Genomic DNA, 20849 nt, shown 5'->3' with positions numbered 1-20849 from the left:
TTGCCCTTCTTTGAAACTGGAATGAAAATTGACCTTTTCCAGTCCTGTGGCCATTGCTGAGTTTTCCAAATTTGCTGACATATTGAGTGCAGCACTTTTAACTGCATCGTCTTTTAGGATATGAAATAGCTCAGCTGGAATTCCATCACCTCCGTTAGCTTTTTTTAAGTTACACGTCCTTAGGCCCACTTGCCTTCACACTCCAGGTGGTCTGCCTCTAGGTGAGTGACCACACTGCTGTGGTTATCCAGATCACTAAGATCTTTTTTGTATAGTTCGTCTGTGTATTCTTGCCACCTCTTCTTAATCTCTTCTACTTCTGTTAAGTCCTTACTGTTTCATCTTGACCATCCTTACATGAAATGTTCCCTTGATATCTCCAATTTTCTTGAACAGATCTCCTGTCTTTCCCATTCTATTGTTTTCCTCTATTTCTTTGCATTGTTCATTGAAGAAGGCCTTCTTATCTTTCCTTGTTATTCTCTGGAACTCTGCATTCAGTTGGATATATCTTCCCTTTTCTCTGTTGCCTTTCCCTTCTCTTCTTTCCTCAGCTACTTATAAAGTTTCCTCAGACAACCACTTTGCCTTCCTGCATTTCTTTTTCTTGGGATAGTTTTGGTCACTGCCTCTTGGACATAAGTTCTTCAGGCACTTTGTCTACCAGATCTAATCCCTTGAATCTGTTTGTCACCTGCACTGTATCAGGGATCTGATTTAGATATTATTTAGCCATAAGAATTATAACTTCATAGGCACAATTTTTATCATTTAAACTCCACTAAACTCAACTGCAGATACAACAAAATATTCTTGAGTTTTTAGTCACTGGTCAGACATACAACCTGTAAAGACATCATTTATGACTGCTTTTATGATTTACCTTTCAGATGATAATCAAGTGCTGCTTAACTTGGTAAAAGTAAGTAAAGCAAACTGCATTATATCCCTTTCCCTTCTTCTTCTTTTTAAAACTTAAGAGACAGTGTGAAATAGGATAGCTATTTCATGAAAATAGTTTAACTGGCTTAAAGTCCCTAGTTTGATGTCAATCATCTCAATATACTAAAAAGATAGTTCTGAATGTCAGTAATGCATAGGACTTCCCTATACATTTCAGAAACTGAAGATTGATTTGAAGTCACCAGTGGAAATATTACTGATGCTTAAACAGTGGGTCATTCATAGTCTAGTTTTCTCATTATTATTTTTGGGGTGTATTTATTAAACTCTGAAAGCCTGAAAGTCACTGATAAATTGACTGCTCAAAATAGTAAGTGGAATTGCTGAATTTTAGTTGGAATTACAGAACAGTTATTCCTTTTTTTAATTCCCCATATTATATTAATTGGAAACCAATTTGGGGACACCCATGTCTCTTCTTCTAACAGCATGCAGTATTTTGTAAGCTATTATATAAATTCACCCAAAAGTTTTATTTAGTATCTGTGTAGTCTTGGTTCTATGACAGTGAAGCATATGTTGTTAATATAAACCTTATTTAATACACATATGCTCAGCACACTATTAAATTTTGAAGGGCTAAATCTAGTGTGTTTGTCTGTTCATTTATTTTTACCATCAGTTTTATTAATTATTCAGATAGGAGAGACAGATCACTAACTATGTGTGACAGTATCAAGGTACATAGACAATGTAGCTCAACCCTACTTTTCATTAAACCGCACATGAAATCTAACCATATATTCTCTAAAAACCATACTAAGAGAGATGACCTTCAAGAAATATCCTTGTCTTTACAGATAGGCAGCACATATCTAGCACCAGACAAATTATAGGAAGTTAATTCAATAAACAGAAATAGGAAGGTGTCACCCTATAAATTATTTCAACCAGAAATTGGTAGTATAGTTTTTTTTATTACCAAGATATTATCATTTTATATAAAAGGGTTAACATGAAGAGATTTGAATGCAGCTTGTTTCTACAATTTGAAGCTACAGTTGATAGACAGAAGATGTGACTTAGGTTACAGTGCAGAAATGCTAATTTTTAGGAACCACTAAATGTGGCTGACCAAGGAATATGGCTGATCAGGGATAGGATTCAGGGTTAAAAAAAAGTTACCAGAAATCTCTGGTATTCTTATTTCCTTACTCTTGCTAATTTCTATTAATGGCCAAGGTCTGTGTGGTTCTAATACTCTATCTTGGCACATTCTGGTATTGAGAGATGTAAGAATAAAAGATTAAAAGTCTTACAAACTGTCCTAATGAAGTAATCCAGTTTTTATAACTCCAGTGGTGCAATTTTCAGAATAAAAAAAGTTTCTGATCAGCTTCTATGAAACCTTTTGAAGATGAACAAATATGAAACAATATAACCTGAGTTCCAATATTTTTTGCTTGTCACCAATATACTAACTACGGGGTTTAATTCATTAAAAATGAGATTAATACTTGTAAGTAATTGCTGAGTCCATTAAAGCCCTGACAATTTCATGTCACAAAAATATAAAGACATGAGTAAAATCTATTTGAAATCTAACACTGAACAACAGGGGATAACTAGGTGGCACTTTAGACATGTCAGCAATACGTGAACCGAGAAATTCCAGATGTTCAAGCTGGTTTTAGAAAAGGCAGAGGAACCAGAGATCAAATTACCAACATCCACTGGATCATAGAAAAAGCAAGGGAGTTCCAGAAAAACATCTATTTCTGCTTTATTGACTATGCCAAAGCCTTTGACTGTGTGGATCACAATAAACTGTGCAAAATTCTGAAAGAGATGAGACTACCAGACCACCTGACCTGCCTCTTGAGAAACCTGTATGCAGGTCAGGAAGCAACAGTCAGAACTGGACATGGTACAACAGACTGGTTCCAAATAGGAAAAGGAGTACGTCAAGACTGTATATTGTCACCAAGCTTATTTAACTTATATGCAGAGTACATCATGAGAAACGCTGGGCTGGAAGAAGCACAAGCTGGAATCAAGATTGCCGGGAGAAATATCAATAACCTCAGATATGCAGATGACACCACCCTTATGGCAGACAGTGAAGAGGAACTAAAGAGCCTCTTGATGAAAGTGAAGGAGGAGAGTGAAAAAGTTGGCTTAAAGCTCAACATTCAGAAAACTAAGATCATGGCATCTGGTCCCATCACTTCATGGCAAATAGATGGGGAAACAGTGGAAACAGTGTCAGACTTTAGTTCTTTGGGCTCCAAAATCACTGCAGATGGTGACTGCAGCCATGAAATTAAAAGATGCTTACTCCTTGGAAGGAGAGTTATGCCCAACCTAGACAGCATATTAAAATGCAGAGACATTACTTTGCCAACAAAGGTCCGTCTGGTCAAGGCTATGGTTTTTCCAGTGGTCATGTATTGATGTGAGAGATGGACTGTGAAGAAAGCTGAGCACCAAAGAATTGATGCTTTTGAACTGTGGTGTTGGAGAATACTCTTGAGAGTCCCTTGGACTGCAAGGAGATCAAACCAGTCCATCCTAAAGGAGATCGGTCCTGGGTGTTCATTGGAAGGACTGATGCTGAAGCTGAAACTCCAATCCTTTGGCCACCTGATGCGAAGAGCTGACTCATTGGAAAAGACCCTGATGCTGGGAGGGATTGGGGGCAGGAGGAGAAGGGGACGACAGAGGATGAGATGGCTGGATGGCATCACCGACTCGATGGACATGAGTTTGGGTAAACTCCGGGAGTTGGTGATGGACAGGGAGGCCTGGCGTGCTGTCATTCATGGGGTCTCAAAGAGTCGGAGACGACTGAGCGAATCAACTACCACTAATTGTTTCCTATTTTTCCTAGTGGCAAGGAGAGAAAAAACATAGTTGGGTATGAACACAAGATGATAAGGAATATGATTTTAAAACTTCAGAGAGTCAAACAGAAATTTTGAATGATCAGTAGTTTTAAAAAATGAAATTCTAGTAATACAAACATAAATAGTCTCAATGAGAGAAGGAAAGGAGATGTAGCTCCAGTAAAGATAGTTACAGAAAATTCCTTAGAAAAAGCTTTTAAGGAAATTCAGTTCAGTTCAGTCAGTCAGGCGTGTCCGACTCTTTGCAACCCCATAAATCGCAGCATGCCAGGCCTTCCTATCCATCACCAACTCCTGGAGTCTACCCAAACCAATGTCCATTGAGCCGGTGATGCCATCCAACCATCTCATCCTCTGTCGTCCCCTTCTCCTCCTGCCCCCAATCCTTCCCAGCATCAGGGTCTTTCCCAATGAGTCAGCTCTTTGCTTGAGGTGGCCAAAGGATTGGAGTTTCAGCTTCAGCATCAGTCCTTCCAATGAACACTCAGGACTGATCTCCTTTAGGATGGACTGGCTGGATCTCCTTGCAGTCCAAGGGACTCTCAAGAGTATTCTCCAACACCACTGTTCAAAAGCATCAATTCTTCGGTGCTCAGCTTTCTTTATAGTCCAACTCTTACATCCATACATGACCACTGGAAAAACCATAGCCTTGACTAGATGGACCTTTGTTGGCAAAGTAAGTCTCTGCTTTTTAATATGCTGTCTAGGTTGGGCATAACTCTCCTTCCAAGGAGTAAGCATCTTTTAATTTCATGGCTGCAATCACCATCTGCAGTGATTTTGGAGCCCAAAAAACTAAAGTCTGACACTGTTTCCACTGTTTCCCCATCTATTTGCCATGAAGTGATGGGACCAGATGCCATGATCTTAGTTTTCTGAATGTTGAGCTTTAAGCCAACTTTTTCACTCTCCTCCTTCACTTTCATCAAGAGGCTTTTTAGTTCCTCTTCACTGTCTGCCATAAGGGTGGTGTCATCTGCATATCTGAGGTTATTGATATTTCTCCCGGCAATCTTGATTCCAGCTTGTGCTTCTTCCAGCCCAGCGTTTCTCATGATGTACTCTGCATATAAGTTAAATAAGCTTGGTGACAATATACAGCCTTGACATACTCCTTTTCCTATTTGGAACCAGTCTGTTGTACCATGTCCAGTTCTGACTGTTGCTTCCTGACCTGCATACAGGTTTCTCAAGAGGCAGGTCAGGTGGTCTGGTAGTCTCATCTCTTTCAGAATTTTGCACAGTTTATTGTGATCCACACAGTCAAAGGCTTTGGCATAGTCAATAAAGCAGAAATAGATGTTTATCTGTAACCCTCTTGCTTTAAGGAAGAGGTTACTAGAAATGAACAAGTGGAAAATAATAACAATTGCTTGTAAGAAGAATACCAGAAAGCCAAATGCTCAGCTGAGGATTGTGAAGCTGATTACAGAGCTTAAAAAAATTTTTTTAAAGAAAAATTGAAACAGGAAGGTGTAAGTATATGACTTCAATGGTATTTTAGGTGTTTCCTGGAGGAGAGAAGTCTTTACACTAGGAAATTTAAAAGACATGTGTCTTGAGATAAGGGACTATCTTATCAAAAGAACTACTTTATGGTCTCTTTAAACTAGAAGAATAATTTTAGGAACTGAATGAATTTTGGAATTTATCTTAGGGTCGCCATCAGATTGCCTAAGACATTGTTTAAAGAGAAAATTCTCTTATACAGGAGCCCATTATACAGAGTGAAGTAAGCCAGAAAGATAAAGAACATTACAGCATACTAACACATATATATGGAGTTTAGAAAGATGGTAACGACAACCCTATATGCAAAACAGAAAAAGAGACACAGAAGTACAGAACAGACTTTTGAACTCTGTGGGAGAAGGGGAGGGTGGGATGTTTCGAAAGAACAGCATGTATATTATCTATGGTGAAACAGGTCACCAGCCCAGGTGGGATGCATGAGACAAGTACTCGGGCCTGGTGCACTGGGAAGACCCAGAGGAATCGGGTGGAGAGGGAGGTGGGAGGGGGGATCGGGAGGGGGAATACGTGTAAATCTATGGCTGATTCATATCAATGTATGACAAAACCCACTGAAATGTTGTGAAGTAATTAGCCTCCAACTAATAAAATAAATAAATAAATAAATAAAAATAAAAATAAAAAAAATAAAAAAAAATAAACAAATAAACAAAACTTTGCATGGGTTCTTCAGAGAACACAGTGATCAACCTGATATAGATACATGATAAAGTTTTAGAATAGAGTATTAGTGGGAGGAGTTTCATTTTTTAGTTTCAGTTGAATGACCAACATGCATTCAATAAATATGAAACATTTTTAACTGGCTCCTCCCCCCCCTCTGCCCCAAACAGTATCTCTAGCGGGTTGGGAGACAGGTGGAAAGCCAAGGGCAGTGTGCCTTGCATTTGATGAAGCTTTGCATGATAATATGGACTGATAATTTTGCTGTAATATGGACTGAGTGATATTACTAATAATTAGCTGGCGCCAAATAAGGATATTGAATGACTGAATGAAATTAGCACATATAAAATTTCAGTTTGAATGCCTCACAGCTATGTCCTTGCTCCTTTCTTCTTTAAAATGTTTTGCGTGTTTCCTTATTCAGTGAAGCATTTAAAAACATAGAAAGGATACTTGGAACCTTGGAGGTTTATTCAACAACAGGAGGAATGATTAGTACCATAGATTATAAAACTGAAAGTCCAAACTTTCTTAACAGGATTGAATATTGCTGGGTGAAAAGATGAAAAGTTAAAACTTTAATAGAAAGAAAAATAAATAGCTGCATTTAGGTTAAAAATAAAGTAAATAAGTTTGGGGATGCTACTTGACATAAGAGCATCATATGAATCGACAGTGAGTAGGTGAAACTAATATAATCGTGCCCACAAAAATACCACGTCTAGATTGCTGTAACAGTTCCAGTACACACAGCAGGGAAACACTAAGAAGAAACAAGGCAGACAGATGCGGGTTACCGGCATTGTGAGTCATCCAGAACTTACGTCACAGGTTATAAAGTTAAGGGGATTATATGCATTCAGCTCAGAGATGAGGCAACACAAATAATGTCCAATAACACAATTCCACTGTACACTTTGGGACATGTACAATGTGCAGACACACAAGAGAGCAAATGTGAGGCCATTATGCTGAAGAGAACCATAGAATCTTAGAGTTAGAAGAAGCCATCACATTTAGTTGTCCCACTGACTCTGGAAGCCCTGACTGGTAGCTGGTTTTTGGTTCCTTCTTAAACACAGGGTACGGAGGAATCCTCTAAATGGAAAAAGATCAGTTATTCCACTTATGGGCAAATGCAATTATTGGAATGTTTTCCTTCATATCAATCTAAAATCACCCTCCGTGCATCTATTATGTTCTCTGGAATCTTAAAGATCATTCATCTGTCTTCAACATGTCAGCCTTTCAGTATTTTTCTGATTTTCAATGTCAAGACCCACAATGAGTAGAAATTTATAAGAAGTCAGCTTTTATATCACTACCAGGAAGACCTTTTAAACTATAGCTGTCCAACATGGAATGCCCTGTCTTTGGGGGCAGTAAGCTCTAAGTCCCTAAAATATTCAAGCAGAGACTCAATGAAATTCATCAAGTGTATAAAGATATTTCCATATTGGGTGGGAGAATGGATATTTAAAACTCTAATTTCTATGGTGAGATAGCTAATTATTATGCATATTTACATACAGCATGGCACTTGTTATATGCCTCCTCCAATAAAAAACTTATCTATTATTAAATGAATTCCTTACCTTAATATAAAACATTTAAAATGGGTTCTATAGTATTTACCAGAGAGACACTTTACAGCAACACAAATTAAAAAAAAAAAGTGTTACTTAACTAAAGAAGATTTCAAAGTTATGGCTAACTTTTCACTTAATTATTCAGCAAAGATATTCAACATTTGTACAGAATTATTTTTGTAATTGTAAACATCTTTTCAACCTCCAGTGCTGAGGCACAATCCTTCTAATTAGGTTAATAAAAGATGATCATGAATCTTAGAATCCAGGATGCTAAATCAAGAGATGGCTGCCCAGCAACCACATAGGGTATCAGAGAATAGAATACAAAGTGAGGGGTGGGGCTTACTGTCAGAGTTGGCAGTGGGTTGTGTTGAAGCCACACAGATTCCAAGCTGTCCTTCCTCCCTGTTCTTTATAGAAAAGGCATGAAAACCCCTGTCTGTTGACATTGTTAAAGAACAAGGAGAAAACAGCAGAAATGCTAGAGGAAAAAAGGTAAAGTTTAAGTTTAGCGGTGCTGAAGTTATGGGCTATTTTCTCTCACCAAGAATCCTAAAGTGAGTGCTTTAAAATACCCATTTCATAAGGTTATAGAATAGACTCAAAATTAGGGCAACAACAACAACAATTTAAGAAAAATATTAAAAGAAAGGAAGCAATAATGTCATGGATGAGAAAATTCTGGTCTTAAATGAATAGATCTTAGGTATTAAGTCAATAAAGCCTACAGATCATTTATCAGAAGAGAAAAAGCACAATAAATATACCAGATTCAAAATCATGGAAGATATGGGGTTATAAAGGTGGAAGAAAGAGAAAAATTCTGTTTAAAAAGGTTCAAATTTCCCTAAAATGGACATTCAAAATATAGTATAATTTTCTGTATTTGGTACTCTGTCAATGGTAGGCTTTTCTGATGATCAAATTCCATATTAGTTGTACTATAAAATTGGGAAGCCATCTTCTCAATCATCAAAGTAATATTTACCTTGTGGTCAGTATAGTATGATGTTAGTGTAGTATCATGGCCTATATATCATACTGACCATAGATTAATATTTCTTTGATTGAGAAAAAATTCCTAATTTTATAGAAATCAATGAGAAGTTCTAGACATCTGGTTTCAGTTAATCAGCATATCTGAGTAACCAAGAAGTATTTTCCCCAACCATAATGTTTAAGGAATGAGCCAAATGAGAAATAGCTTAAGAGTGATCTTATTTGACCCTAACCAGCTTTATAAATTTTGCATAAGTGATAAGTACCTTAAAATGAACAAAGAATACCTTGCAGTCTCTCTCAAAGGATCATTTTTATATTATCAATTGGTTATTAGGGTAATTATTGGCACAGTGTAACAAGGAGGCTGAATACTTTGAATTATTTGCTCTGTTTCATGCTATCAGAAAGATTTCTCTTCTTTTTCAAAAATAATTTACAAACTTTTGTTGTAAGTAGACTTACGAAAGAGTTAGATATATGCTTAACATAGTGCCTGGCTTGTAATAAACAAACAGTAAATGTTTGTTGAATGAATGAATAAATACATACTTAGAACTAAATAGACTATATATTGATACAGCAAAGCAAAAATACAATACATAGGTTTAGTTTACATTTTAGTAGGCTGAATTTAGATATTGAAATATTAGGGAATCTGAGATTAAGAATGTTAAAGAATTTATATCTATGAAATGAATCTTAATAACTATCACTCTTATTTTCAAACATTCTATAATTTCTGTGAGATAACCTAGAAAATTGATCTTATTGGCAAATTTTGTGGTTGTAATAGAAACAAATATATATGAAATTGTCAAATTACATACCAGAGACAATAACCTTCTACAATTCTCAAGGATGAGGTTTAAATATTAATATATTTTTAATGACCAATTGCCACTTCTGCATTTAAGATATATAATGATAGGTAATTTTTCCCTTATTGAATGTCATATTAGTGAGTATTTTCACATTAAAGATAAAATTTCAGAGTGTAAAAGATCGAGCTATTAGGACCAACTATTAGGGCTAAAGTGCATATGACTAAACATAAGAAAGTTTGAGAGGCCAGAAGGAGGGAATTTGTGAGAACACTGGGAAAAAGAAGTAAGGGAGATGGTTTAGTAAAAAGGTTAAAGCCAAAGTCACAGGTGAGAAAACTGACCACCAGACACAGTGGTTCTGAAGTCCATCTCTGAGTTCTGGCTTTGAAGGCTAGACTTGCTATGTATTAGCTACTTGGCTCTGGCTTAGCTGTTTTCATCACAGATATTTGGGATAAGCTGACATTACGGGAAGACCCCTGTAAAGAAGGGTGGGAAAAAGTCATACAGCATTAAGGCACTGGGCAGGTAGGCAAGGAGTGACACACCACTCTGAGTGTGTGTGTGTGAGGCGTAAGCATGAATGTACAGCCATTGTCATTTCTTCCAGCTCCTTCCATCATTTTTGAAATAGTCAATAGGTAACTGCTGCATTTTCTAGGGTGATATATGCTGGGATTGTGGCTGGGTTGTGAGGTGGTATGTAAGTAATTACATAAGACTACTGTTTATATTACAAACTAAGATCACATCAAAAAAAATTTCTGAGGAAATACACTAACTTGAAACCAACTAAACCATATCATCCCTCCCTACTCACACTGAGTTACAGGAAAAAGATATACGAGAAAAACAAATTCATACAAGAATTTTTAAAGCTTTAACTTTTAAAGAAGTTACCTCTGGAGAGTAAGGAGAGAGGGTTGCTTTTTACTTTACCATTTATCATTTGATACATTTGTGTCATAATGATACATTTATCATTATATTTTAATTTGTTTATTTATCTAGCAACAAGTAAGTTACTACTTTTCAAGAAAACAATAAAAGAAAAACATGCAGGAAAGTTTAAAAACTTCCAATGCATGTTTTATAGTGTATCCCTATTAGGTCTTAATCTTTATCTTCCAATAGTTGGTAACCATAGGAGGTAGACTTCATATACAGAGGGGGAAAAAAGGAGCATTTGTGACCTTCAGCTTTGGCAAGGGCGACCCAGATAAAAGGAGTTTAAACTTAGAACAGCTTCTCATAAAATAAGCTAGAACAAATTCTACTGAGAAACTGACTATATGCTACCACTAATCTGAAGAAAGGGGATTGCCTTTTGGTGTGTGAAAATAGTAACAACTAGCAGTGTGGCTGAACTGCATCATCTTTCTTGGGAAAACAAACTGTAAATCATAACTAGTCTTTGGAATACAGGTGACGGGTTGTCATTCTTGTATGTGAGCTTTAACTCTTCTCTGTCCACATCTTCTGCTGCTATGACTGCAGCATCTAGAATTCATTCTTTAGCCAATTGAATCTGGCTTCATTACTTAGTATGAAACTTCTGAGAATATTTTCCTGGCTGATGCAGGCTATTGGCTATTTGCTAAAGTACAAGTTGCAATTTCAACACATTTTACGAATGAATCAGACGAAGTTAGGTGTTGGGTGACTTCTGAGGGAGGCAGCAGATTTTGGTAGAAAAATCAACTACCAATGGGTGCTGAAAGATCTCGTTTCTAACAATAAATTGCTTATGTAATATGTCATCTTTTTGCGGCCTTCATCTTTGAAATGAGAGTAAAACAGGAAGAAGATGGATGTCAACATAGAGAAAGTGACTATAAATGAGCTATAATATCAATAGAAAGAGCAGTAATTTTAGTTATTAGTATTCTAGCTTTGTGGTGCCCAGCATGAAGAAGGTAGGCTGAACACATGCAGTACGCCCTTCCCTTTACAAGATACCCAAAATAAAGAATTTTGTAATGACTTTCTGTCACACAATGAATAAAAAATAAATTTAGCTTTAACTACTATATAATAAAATGGGAAAGAATTAGTGATAGAAGGGTTACAATTATTCATTCATTCACTTATTTATCCAATAGTGCCTGGCCTACTATGGGCCATATACTGTTTTGGGCACTGGGTATACAAGACAAGAATAAAATCCCTTCTCTTTAGAAATTTATCCACTGTTGGGTAGAGATGGAAAATAAATCAGCTAACAGTATTTGATATTATATTCAAACTGATAAAACTGTGAAGAATATAAAACTGGGTAGCACAACCAAGGATAAATGGTGGTGACGGGGGCAGGGAAGGGACATCTGGGTCAGACTGGGTTGTTAGGGTATAACTCTCTTAGGGGAAAATATCTGAACCTGAATGGCAAGATCTATAAACAAATATTTCAGTAAATATATATGAAAAAAAAAGTGAAAGTGTGAAAGTGGTGCTCAGTTGTCCAACCCTTTGTGACCTTGTGGAATGTAGCCTACTGGAGTGGGTAGCCATTCCCTTCGCCAGGGGGTCTTCCTGACCCAGGGATCGAACCCAGGTCTTCCCGCATTGCAGGCAGATTCTTTTCCATCTGAGTCACCAGGAAAGCCCAAATATATATGAAGTAACTTCTATTTGGAATACAAAGTTTCTTTTGAGTTCCCAAATGTCCAAAGTCAAAAAGGAAAGGAAGAGTGACTGATAAGAATGTGAAATGAGGGACATTTCTATTTTAGCTCCTAGAGCACAGCTAACATATTGTGTTGAAATATACAAAATTGCTGATACTTCATCATTTTGACCTACAAAAACAGCAATTCATATGATTCAACTCAATAGCTGGAACTGAACAAAGTTAGGTCATGTAGTCAGGTAAATGTTATTTAGTGAGGTTTGCCAGGACTAATTCACTATTTAAGTATTGTAATTGCCCTCTTTGCTTAAATCCAAATCTGCATGAAATCTACATAAATTACATAATTATAAAACATTTATTGGATAGACTTACAGTGTGTCAAAAATGGAAACTAAGTGCTTTCTGGCATTACCTCATTCGATCCTCATATAACCTCAAAAGGTAGGAACTGTTACCACATCATCTAACAATTGAGGTCTAGAGGTGTTAAATAACTTGATCAGTCATACCACTTGGAAGTGGTAAAGTGACAAAGCAAAGATGGCAACTGAGGAATGTCTCCAGAGACTGTATTCTAGCCTTTGGTCACTCAGTGTTCATAGGAAAACATGCTTATTTATTTCAAAGGTCAACTACATATCTAACTTGTTATATTTTCAAGGTTTATGTAATATACATCCTTTTTCTGATATTTAACATTTTATTACGGTCAAGACTTTCAAATGATGTGATGAGATCTGGGGTGTGTGTTTGTATATATACACTGAAAGGGTGAAACACTACTGGAACAAATATATTTGATGATACACATAATAGTACAGAGGCTCATGTATCAGTAGATAGTAATGACAGACAGTTTGGTACACTCCTTTTCTTTACGATCTTAAAAATCAAGGTTAGTCTAAACTCATAATCATTTCATTTCCCTTGCTATTTAGGCAGGGGCATGTGATGCAATCTTGGCCAGTGAAATCTAGGGCTAAGTCTGCTGGAAGGATCTAGGAAGTTTTGATTTTACAAAAAGTACCAAGAATAGGGTCTGATCTTTGGATGCTATCTTAAGAAAAGTGATGCTCAGAGTTGTTGGCACTACAGAAAAGTTAGCTGAATCTTGACATTACAGTGCCATGACATTTATTCCAGAACAACTCCATCTCTGAACTTTCAGTAAGTTAAGATAATTAGCTTTCCCCCATTATTTAAACCAAAAAAATGAGGGAGGTGTGATTAAAAATTCAACCTATAACTAATACCAGAATCATAGCTACATTATACTTTATATCCAATCTTTAGTGTTTATGTCTCCCTAATAGTCTTTCTTCAAAATCAGATAGTACAGTATTAAGAGAATATTTGCTTTTGCTTTCTAGAGTTTTCTTTTGTTTTTAATATTTATTTATTTATGGCTGTGTCAGATCTTCGTTGGAGCATGTGGGATCTTAGTTCCCTGATTAGGGATCGAACCCACCTCCCCTGTGTTGGAAGGCAGATTCTTAACCACTGGACCACCAGGGAAGTCCCGTTTTTGTTTTTTCAATATCTATGTGTTACATAACCAGCCAAGAATGGTGCCCTTGAACTTCACAAAAGTGACATTTTTAAGGTTCTCTACTATTCTTTCTCTGACTTTTTGGTACATGTCTTTTTACACATTGCTTGTATATCTTTTCCATCTATTCCCTTTAGACCTGAACTGTAATTTATTATTGATGATTATGCTCTCCCAAACTCTTTGTGCTTGAGCATAATTTATCTTGACAATAAATAAACCAGTAAAACGTACTGCAACATTTTTATTTTCAACTTGCTCCTTTTTTTCCCTTTAACACAATTTCCTATTCTGAGAATATCTTCCCCTTGTCCATATACTTCTTACCTGAATGTTCTTAAAAATAAAATTCATAGCATTTAGAAACTCTTCAGGAAATTACTTCAGGACTCTCAAAATGATTGAAGAGGATTAATCTATCTTCTTCTGCATGATATTAGTAGTCATTATCTAGTCTCTCTGCCTAGATTATTTAAGATATTAAGGCACTGAGCTGCACATTTTGTACAGCTCTTAAGTTACCGATGGTGTGCAATGGCTGTTAGAAAAAAAAACAACAACAACTTTAAAGCACACTTCTTGGCAGATCTCATTTTGAAAGCATCAATAAATATCCTAGCTAGATAACCTGATAGGTATTGTAGCTAGTAGGTAACATTTTATCCATCACAACTCTCATCCCTGCTAAGAAAAAAAAACACAGAAAACCCTAGGTTTTGCTTTAGATTCCTAAATAAACTAATAAATGTGTAAATATGAATGCTGATAGGTTATCTCTAGGACAATGAAAAAGAGCACATTATAACTTCATTGAGTACCTGGAGGCACCAAAAATGTATGGCTGATAAAGAGTGCTCTTTTAACTGCCAAGAGGGAAATCAGCAGGATTAAGGGATAAAGCTTTCAAAAACCTACTAAACTAAACTAAACTACACAGTATGGCAAGGGGAAGAGAGCTATTAGAAGCAGACTTAAGCTGTATTAACCAAAACCATATTTTAGTGTTACGGCAGATGATTTCTGAATAAAGAATATTATATCTTTATATTTTGTCTCACAATTTTATGATTAATACTCCTTGAAAGCTGCATAGGCTGATATAATTTATAACTTAATTTCACTGAGGTATTATAAGGCCTACACCTCAGTAAGATTCCAAAGTGCTAATTGGGATAATAGGAAATTAGTTGTCTTCTCCCAAATGCCAGTGAAGTAGGTCAGGATAATTAATATGCAAGCTGACTTTTCAGTCAAAGGAAAACAAGACAGGTCTCATCTGTGTACTTTTAGTACCATCCATTTAGACTAAAATGAGTTCAACCTGAGAAAAATCACAGTGTGACTCAGTTAAAGAACTGAATTTCAAAATAAGACAAAAGGTAGTTCAACCATGAGAACACAGATTGAAGTATGCTCTAAGAAGTATGCTCCAAAGGAGACTAAATTTACACCTCCCAAGCAGGGCCAAATTCTACATGTACAAAGAAAATGAAAAAAACCATTCAGGTAACAGATGTAGGTATATCTTGCTTCTTAAATTGCTCTGTAAACTCATACGCACTACATGATATAGATCATGAAAGGGGTTTGGTTGATGACATAATTCTTTTGTAAAAGTTTATTTATTTTTAATTGAAGGATAGTACCTTTACAGTGTTGTGTTGGTTTCTGCCATACATCAACATGAATCAACTACAGGTATATGTATGTCGCCTCCCTCCCACTTCCCACCTCATCCCACCCATCTAGGTTGTGGTGACATAATTCTTAATCCTTAAAGCTGAAGATAGGCTGTATTTTAACATTTTCTCCCATGGCTCCTTCTGTTCACTTGCCTGATATTTCCTATTTTTAATTTCTTGGCAGACTGAGAAAAAAGTTTGAAGCTAGAGACATGAAACTTACTTCCTCTGCAGGTCTGTACTTCATTAGCGCAAATTCACTTTAGTAGGTCACAACGCATGCTGGCCTTGAGCAGGACAGTTAGTAACACACTGCTGCTAGCCTTTGATTCTAACAAGCACGGTAGCCTGCTGGCCCGAGTGGTAGCATCGTGAGCGCTCCGTGTGGAGGGCTAGAAGTCTGAGGCTGATGGGATGGCCACAGCTTCTTTCCCGTGTATAATTTTGACTCTGTTGACATAACACCAAGCAGCCTGATTTGAATAAGCAGCCCAAAATACTTATTCCTAATGGCCAACTTAGAGCAGTCATGAATAAGACACTCCCTTTAACTAGACATTAAAGATTCTTTTGAAAACACTGATTGTTTATAGCTGATGTTTCCCAAATGAAGTGTTCATCAAATCGTACGCTTCTCAATATTAGAAACAGTAATGCAGAAAAACCATCATTAATCTTCTAGGCAAGCATGAAGCATACTGCCCTGATGAGAATGGTTTAAAGGACACTGAGACATCAAGTGGCAAGATTTACAGAAAAATACCCAGAAATAGATGGGGCTTTGCAAGACAGTGCACGGCCACCTTTGGTGAAACAGACCTGAATGCAATAGCCCAAGCTGCTCCACCATATTAAACTGTAAAGGCAACATACGCAATACCAAGTTTACCTACACATTTCCTAGGGCTGTTCTCCCTTATTGCAATCATTCCACAAAGAGAAAGCCTGCTGAAAAAGATGGAAAGTACTGAGTAACTGCCTACTTGACCCACTTGGGAACCTGAAGAAAAAACCCATCCACTTGGAGTGCATCTGTATTGCTAAAAATACATTTAATCAACAAAACAGCAAAAAACTGACAATAGAAAAAATAATCCAACATCATCTAACTAGAGATGCTCTGTAGCCTAGTGGAGCCTGAAGGAAGGGCAAGCAAAGGCCTAGCTTTGCCTTTCAGGTCCTAGGACACATATTCTCCAATCTAGTACTCCCTACGCAATGACCAGGAGCAAGTGCTAAGTATCTAGCTTAACAGAAAAAGACAGCTTCAAAGACTTCTACGTATGGCAATGAAGGAATGTGTTGTGAACAGGATTCTCTATTTCAGAGGGCTGTGCCTAATTTCAACACAATTTATTTGAAAATGGCAGAGATGAAGTATTTTCCCTAATGATTTTTAAAATACTGAATAAACCTCCCATACTTAGTTGCAGCAGTTATGTAGTACCTGGACAATAGTCAAAATGAGGTTTCTAACTTATCTTTAGTTAAGTTTTAGAAAATAACTCATTAATCATCCTAACATTAAAAATGTATGATCGTGCTTGCCAGCACTCCTACAGAGGCCTAACACGGTTTCTAGATCTTTCTTCCACAAGACTCTTCTATAATTTCTAATAGATGTGAATGTCATTATGAGAGCTTGGCAGGTAATCAACTTTCCTGAACCAACAGTATACCTTTTATAATGGTCCTCATGGAGATTATGACTACAACATACTTTATATGGAAACTGCTTTAACATGTGAATTTTATTGTAAGCAACTCATATTTTGATAGTAGAAGAGGTCCACTAAATTTTCTTGTCAATAATCTCCAAAGTAACCCTCACTTTAAATAAGCCAAACTTGAAATTGATATGAGGTTCCTGACCTGTTGGTAACCTGTGAGCTTTGAGTTGTTTTTTCAGTTGTGATGATCTTACACTAATATATCCTTTAATCGAAGTCTCATATATGTCATGAAATGGGCTGAAGGACACAGTCTGTTGGTATCCTTTAAAAAGAGAAGTCTAATGCCCTCATGGGACTAAAACAGTAACTGGTTTCATCAACACTGGCTTGGGTCATCTGCACTAACTGGCCCATATTTCATTTATTTATTTATTTAATATTTCATTTTGAATAAAGAGATTTTATACTATTTCTTCGGTATTTTACATTCAAGTCTTGGTAACTAGTAAACATATTAATTTATTTACCTACTTTTTTTTTGAGGGGGGGCACATAAGGCGGCTTGTAGGATCTCATTTCCCAGACCAGGGACTGAACCTGGGTTGTGGAATTTTTAATGCCAATAAGACAGAGGGTTGCTTAAATGACTTCTCTCTCTCAGGAGTTGATTCACATACATTGAGCTTTGCAATCAACATACATATCAGGCAAGTACATGGATGCTTTTGGCAAATTGGTTTCTAGAAACAGATTCTGCTGTTTGGAGTTGACAGAAATGCTATGTAAAATTTCTACTTCAAACAATTCTTTTGGATTTTTCCTTTCAGTCTTCTAATAGTGAAAAGGGAAGTTACATATGTATGTATGTATATGTATGAGTGTGTGTATTTTTTGTGTATTTACTACTTATTCAACCAAGGTCCTGCTAACACCTGCTTGAAGCATTTATAGCTTCTTAACCCAAACTCAGAGGGCAACAGCTGTGGACCAAAGGGATGATGCGTGTGAGTGAGAAGAAAGTAAGTAGGTAAGAGGAGGAAGAAGAACGAATGCCATCAACCTTAAAAGGCAAATGCGTAACTGGAGAAAATAAATTATTTCTTCTAGCTGTGAGTGTCCTGAGATATAGGCTTCACTACTCATCTTTCCCCCCCCCAAGTTATTCAAGTTCTGAAGGTAGGACACCAAGGGATACCTAACTTCCTATGCAGCAAGACAGTTATTTTAAGAAAAAGGGGAAACAAAATTCTGTTTTCTTAAAATAAGAAGTTTGAAAAGGTTAGGAATCTGTGTGTACAGGCTAAGAATCTCCATCGACATACTTACTTTTGTCTCCTATGTTTTCCCCTGCTGCCTCCCCTTCCTCCTCCTCCTCCTCCTCCTCCTCTTCCTCCACCTCTGTGGGCTGCACGTCATCCTGCGGGTCACAGGCACTAACCGGCGCATTCAGACAGCAGTGGTTGAACCCGCTATCTCGTGGCAGGGTGAAACTTCGAGGCTTGCCCCCGTTTCCATTTAACACTTGCATCCGCTCGCTCTCAGCTAAGGGGTACGGCCCATAGTGATCCTGAAGGTGGCACTTCTGCGTCGGCAGGGTGGACTGCCGCCTGTGCTCGGGGGAGATGGCCGCCGAGTCAGAGAAGACAGAGTCCTCCAGAGGCAGAGTCTGAAGATAGTGTAATCCTGAGCTTGTCAGGGGCGTCTCGATTAAATCCTGCCAGGAGCGCCGCTGACTGGCTGTCTTGCGAATGGGGGACACCACACTGCTCCCAGTCACTTCCTGGCGAAACTCCTCATGGGAGGATTGCGACTGGGAGGTCTCTGTGGAGGACAGCCGGCTGTGTTTCGCTTCCACATAAGGACTGGCACAGCTCATCTGTGGAAAGGAGACTCTGATCAGTCTCCCAGAAGTAACAGACCACTCTTATCACCAAGGAACACCTTTGATTCCCAGCAGGCATTATTTACTCTGAGTGAATGACTACTCACCTTTTCACGTATTTCAAAGGTAGGCCCTAGCTGAAATTTTCAGACTGAGACATGGATGTATTGAAATACAGCTATGCTGGGCTCTCGTGTAAAATGTGACATATTAGTGCAAAGTTTCACCACAATCAAAGTATAAGGGAATGTGAGTGCCTATGTAAGAAATATTCAGCAACTAAAAAACAAACCCCAAGTTTTAAAATCTCTATGTGTTAAAGATCCTGAAGAATTGTTGCCAAATTCATATTTCCAGATTTTAGAGAGTTTGGGGATGAGAGCAAGAACAGCTTTTGGACGTAAAAATAAGGTGCTTCTCTCTAATGAGACACAACCCTTCCTCTTCTTCAAAGGTGACGGTCTGCTCCTATGGAGCCAAGGAAAAGTTTTCTTATGGTCTTGTCAGTTCTGTGGCACACTCTAGAGAGTTAAAATGTAGAAAGGATAAGATTACACCCTGATGGGGATTAGCATCTGCCTTGAGCACAGCCTTCAGAGTACATAAACACAAAAGAGAAGTGGGATGTTTTTACCAGTGGAATTTAAAGCTTGGGAACCTATGTCAGAACACAAAGCACAATCAAGAAGGACTGGCGCCAAGTGAAGCTGTAAAAGGCCTGCAGGCGCCCTACTGGGAGAAGCCGGACTCCACCTCTGCAGGCTAACAGACCAGCCCAGGCCCTTCCTGGCAGGCGGAGCCAGGGGTGTTCAATGTGGTCATTACGACTGAGGCTGAAGTTGTGGCCAGGAAAAGCCTGACTAAGGTGAAAGTACATCTACCCCTTTGGGTAAAGGAGTTCAGTAGTATCTTCTGTGGGCAGTTTATCCTCCCACGTGTTAGTAACAATGTGTGTAGTTTCCTTCTTGAAATTCACAAGTTGCTATCATTAAAGAACAGTTTGGTCAAGCAGTTTCCCTTTCTTTCATGTTTACAAATATTTTATGTTTAAAGGTTTATTTATTTTTATCTTTTGGCTGTGCCATGCAGCATGTAGGATCTTAGTTCCCCGAGCAGGGATGGAACCCATGCCTCCTACATTGGAAGTGTGGAGTTTTAACCACTGGACCACCAGGGAAGTCCCTACAGATATTTTAAAAGAATATTCAGATCCTGACTTTTTAGGGAAAGAGGGAAAATATGATACAAACTGTATCTTGTTACTGACTTCATTATTTCATTTGTTTAGTTCATCCTGGCATTCTGTTGCACTGCAGCATTTATTAAGGAAATGTGTATACGGACACGTGTATACAACTCTGCATTTTTTCTACTTTTCTTCTTTTTCCCTTAGGTAAGGGACACTATCATCAAACATTTCAATTAAAAATGTGACTTCCCTTTCAGTCATTAGCCAAAATATTTATCCATTTATTCCATTTATTTATTTCAGAAATATTCACTGAGCACCGAATAAATAAGTACCAGTGCTGTGCTAGGCCACGGGGATGAATAGATGAATAGAATGGAGTCCCTGTTCTCAAAAAGTTCATAGTCCAGTCCAGTGAGCTGTTTGCAGTCCCAAATATGCTGATTGATTGAGTATCTCTGGATTAGGCCGGAGTATCTGCATTTCTAAAACATTCCAGAGATGATCCTTATGCATAGCCAAGGTTGAGAAGTGGCCTCGAATTATATCAACCTCTTGCATAGCACCTTTCTTGTTAAAAATCCCCTGGAGTAACACAGAAGTAGAATTAAGTTGGCTGCTATTGTCACCTAAATCCAGTTTCCATTTCCTATGTGGAAGACTCAGTCCCAAGATAGGCAGAATGGACTCTTACGTACTGTGACCATGCAATGTACAGTATTTAACATGGGACAGTATTGAGACTCTTTCAATAATTCTGATGAGCATAAAACAATCAGGGACAGTTATAAAAATCAAGGTACAGTCTATACA

The 20849-nt window shown here is 37.5% G+C and overlaps 1 protein-coding gene across 8 annotated transcripts in view; it reads right to left on the bottom strand.

The window, feature by feature from the left end:
• CNKSR2 (connector enhancer of kinase suppressor of Ras 2) overlaps positions 1–20849 on the bottom strand; it is a 269368-nt gene that overhangs the window by 29509 nt on the left and 219010 nt on the right. For all 8 annotated transcript variants that reach the window (XM_043458302.1, XM_043458304.1, XM_043458307.1 and 5 more), the window contains one exon: positions 18292–18841. In XM_043458302.1, coding sequence (XP_043314237.1) covers positions 18292–18841 — 550 coding nt within the window. The remainder of the gene's footprint in view (positions 1–18291; positions 18842–20849) is intronic.

This window comes from Cervus canadensis, chromosome X, assembly GCF_019320065.1.
Source record: "Cervus canadensis isolate Bull #8, Minnesota chromosome X, ASM1932006v1, whole genome shotgun sequence".
Taxonomy (NCBI): domain Eukaryota; kingdom Metazoa; phylum Chordata; class Mammalia; order Artiodactyla; family Cervidae; genus Cervus; species Cervus canadensis.
The sequence above is the reverse complement of the archived record's forward strand: the minus strand, read 5'-3'. Positions and strand labels throughout refer to the sequence as shown.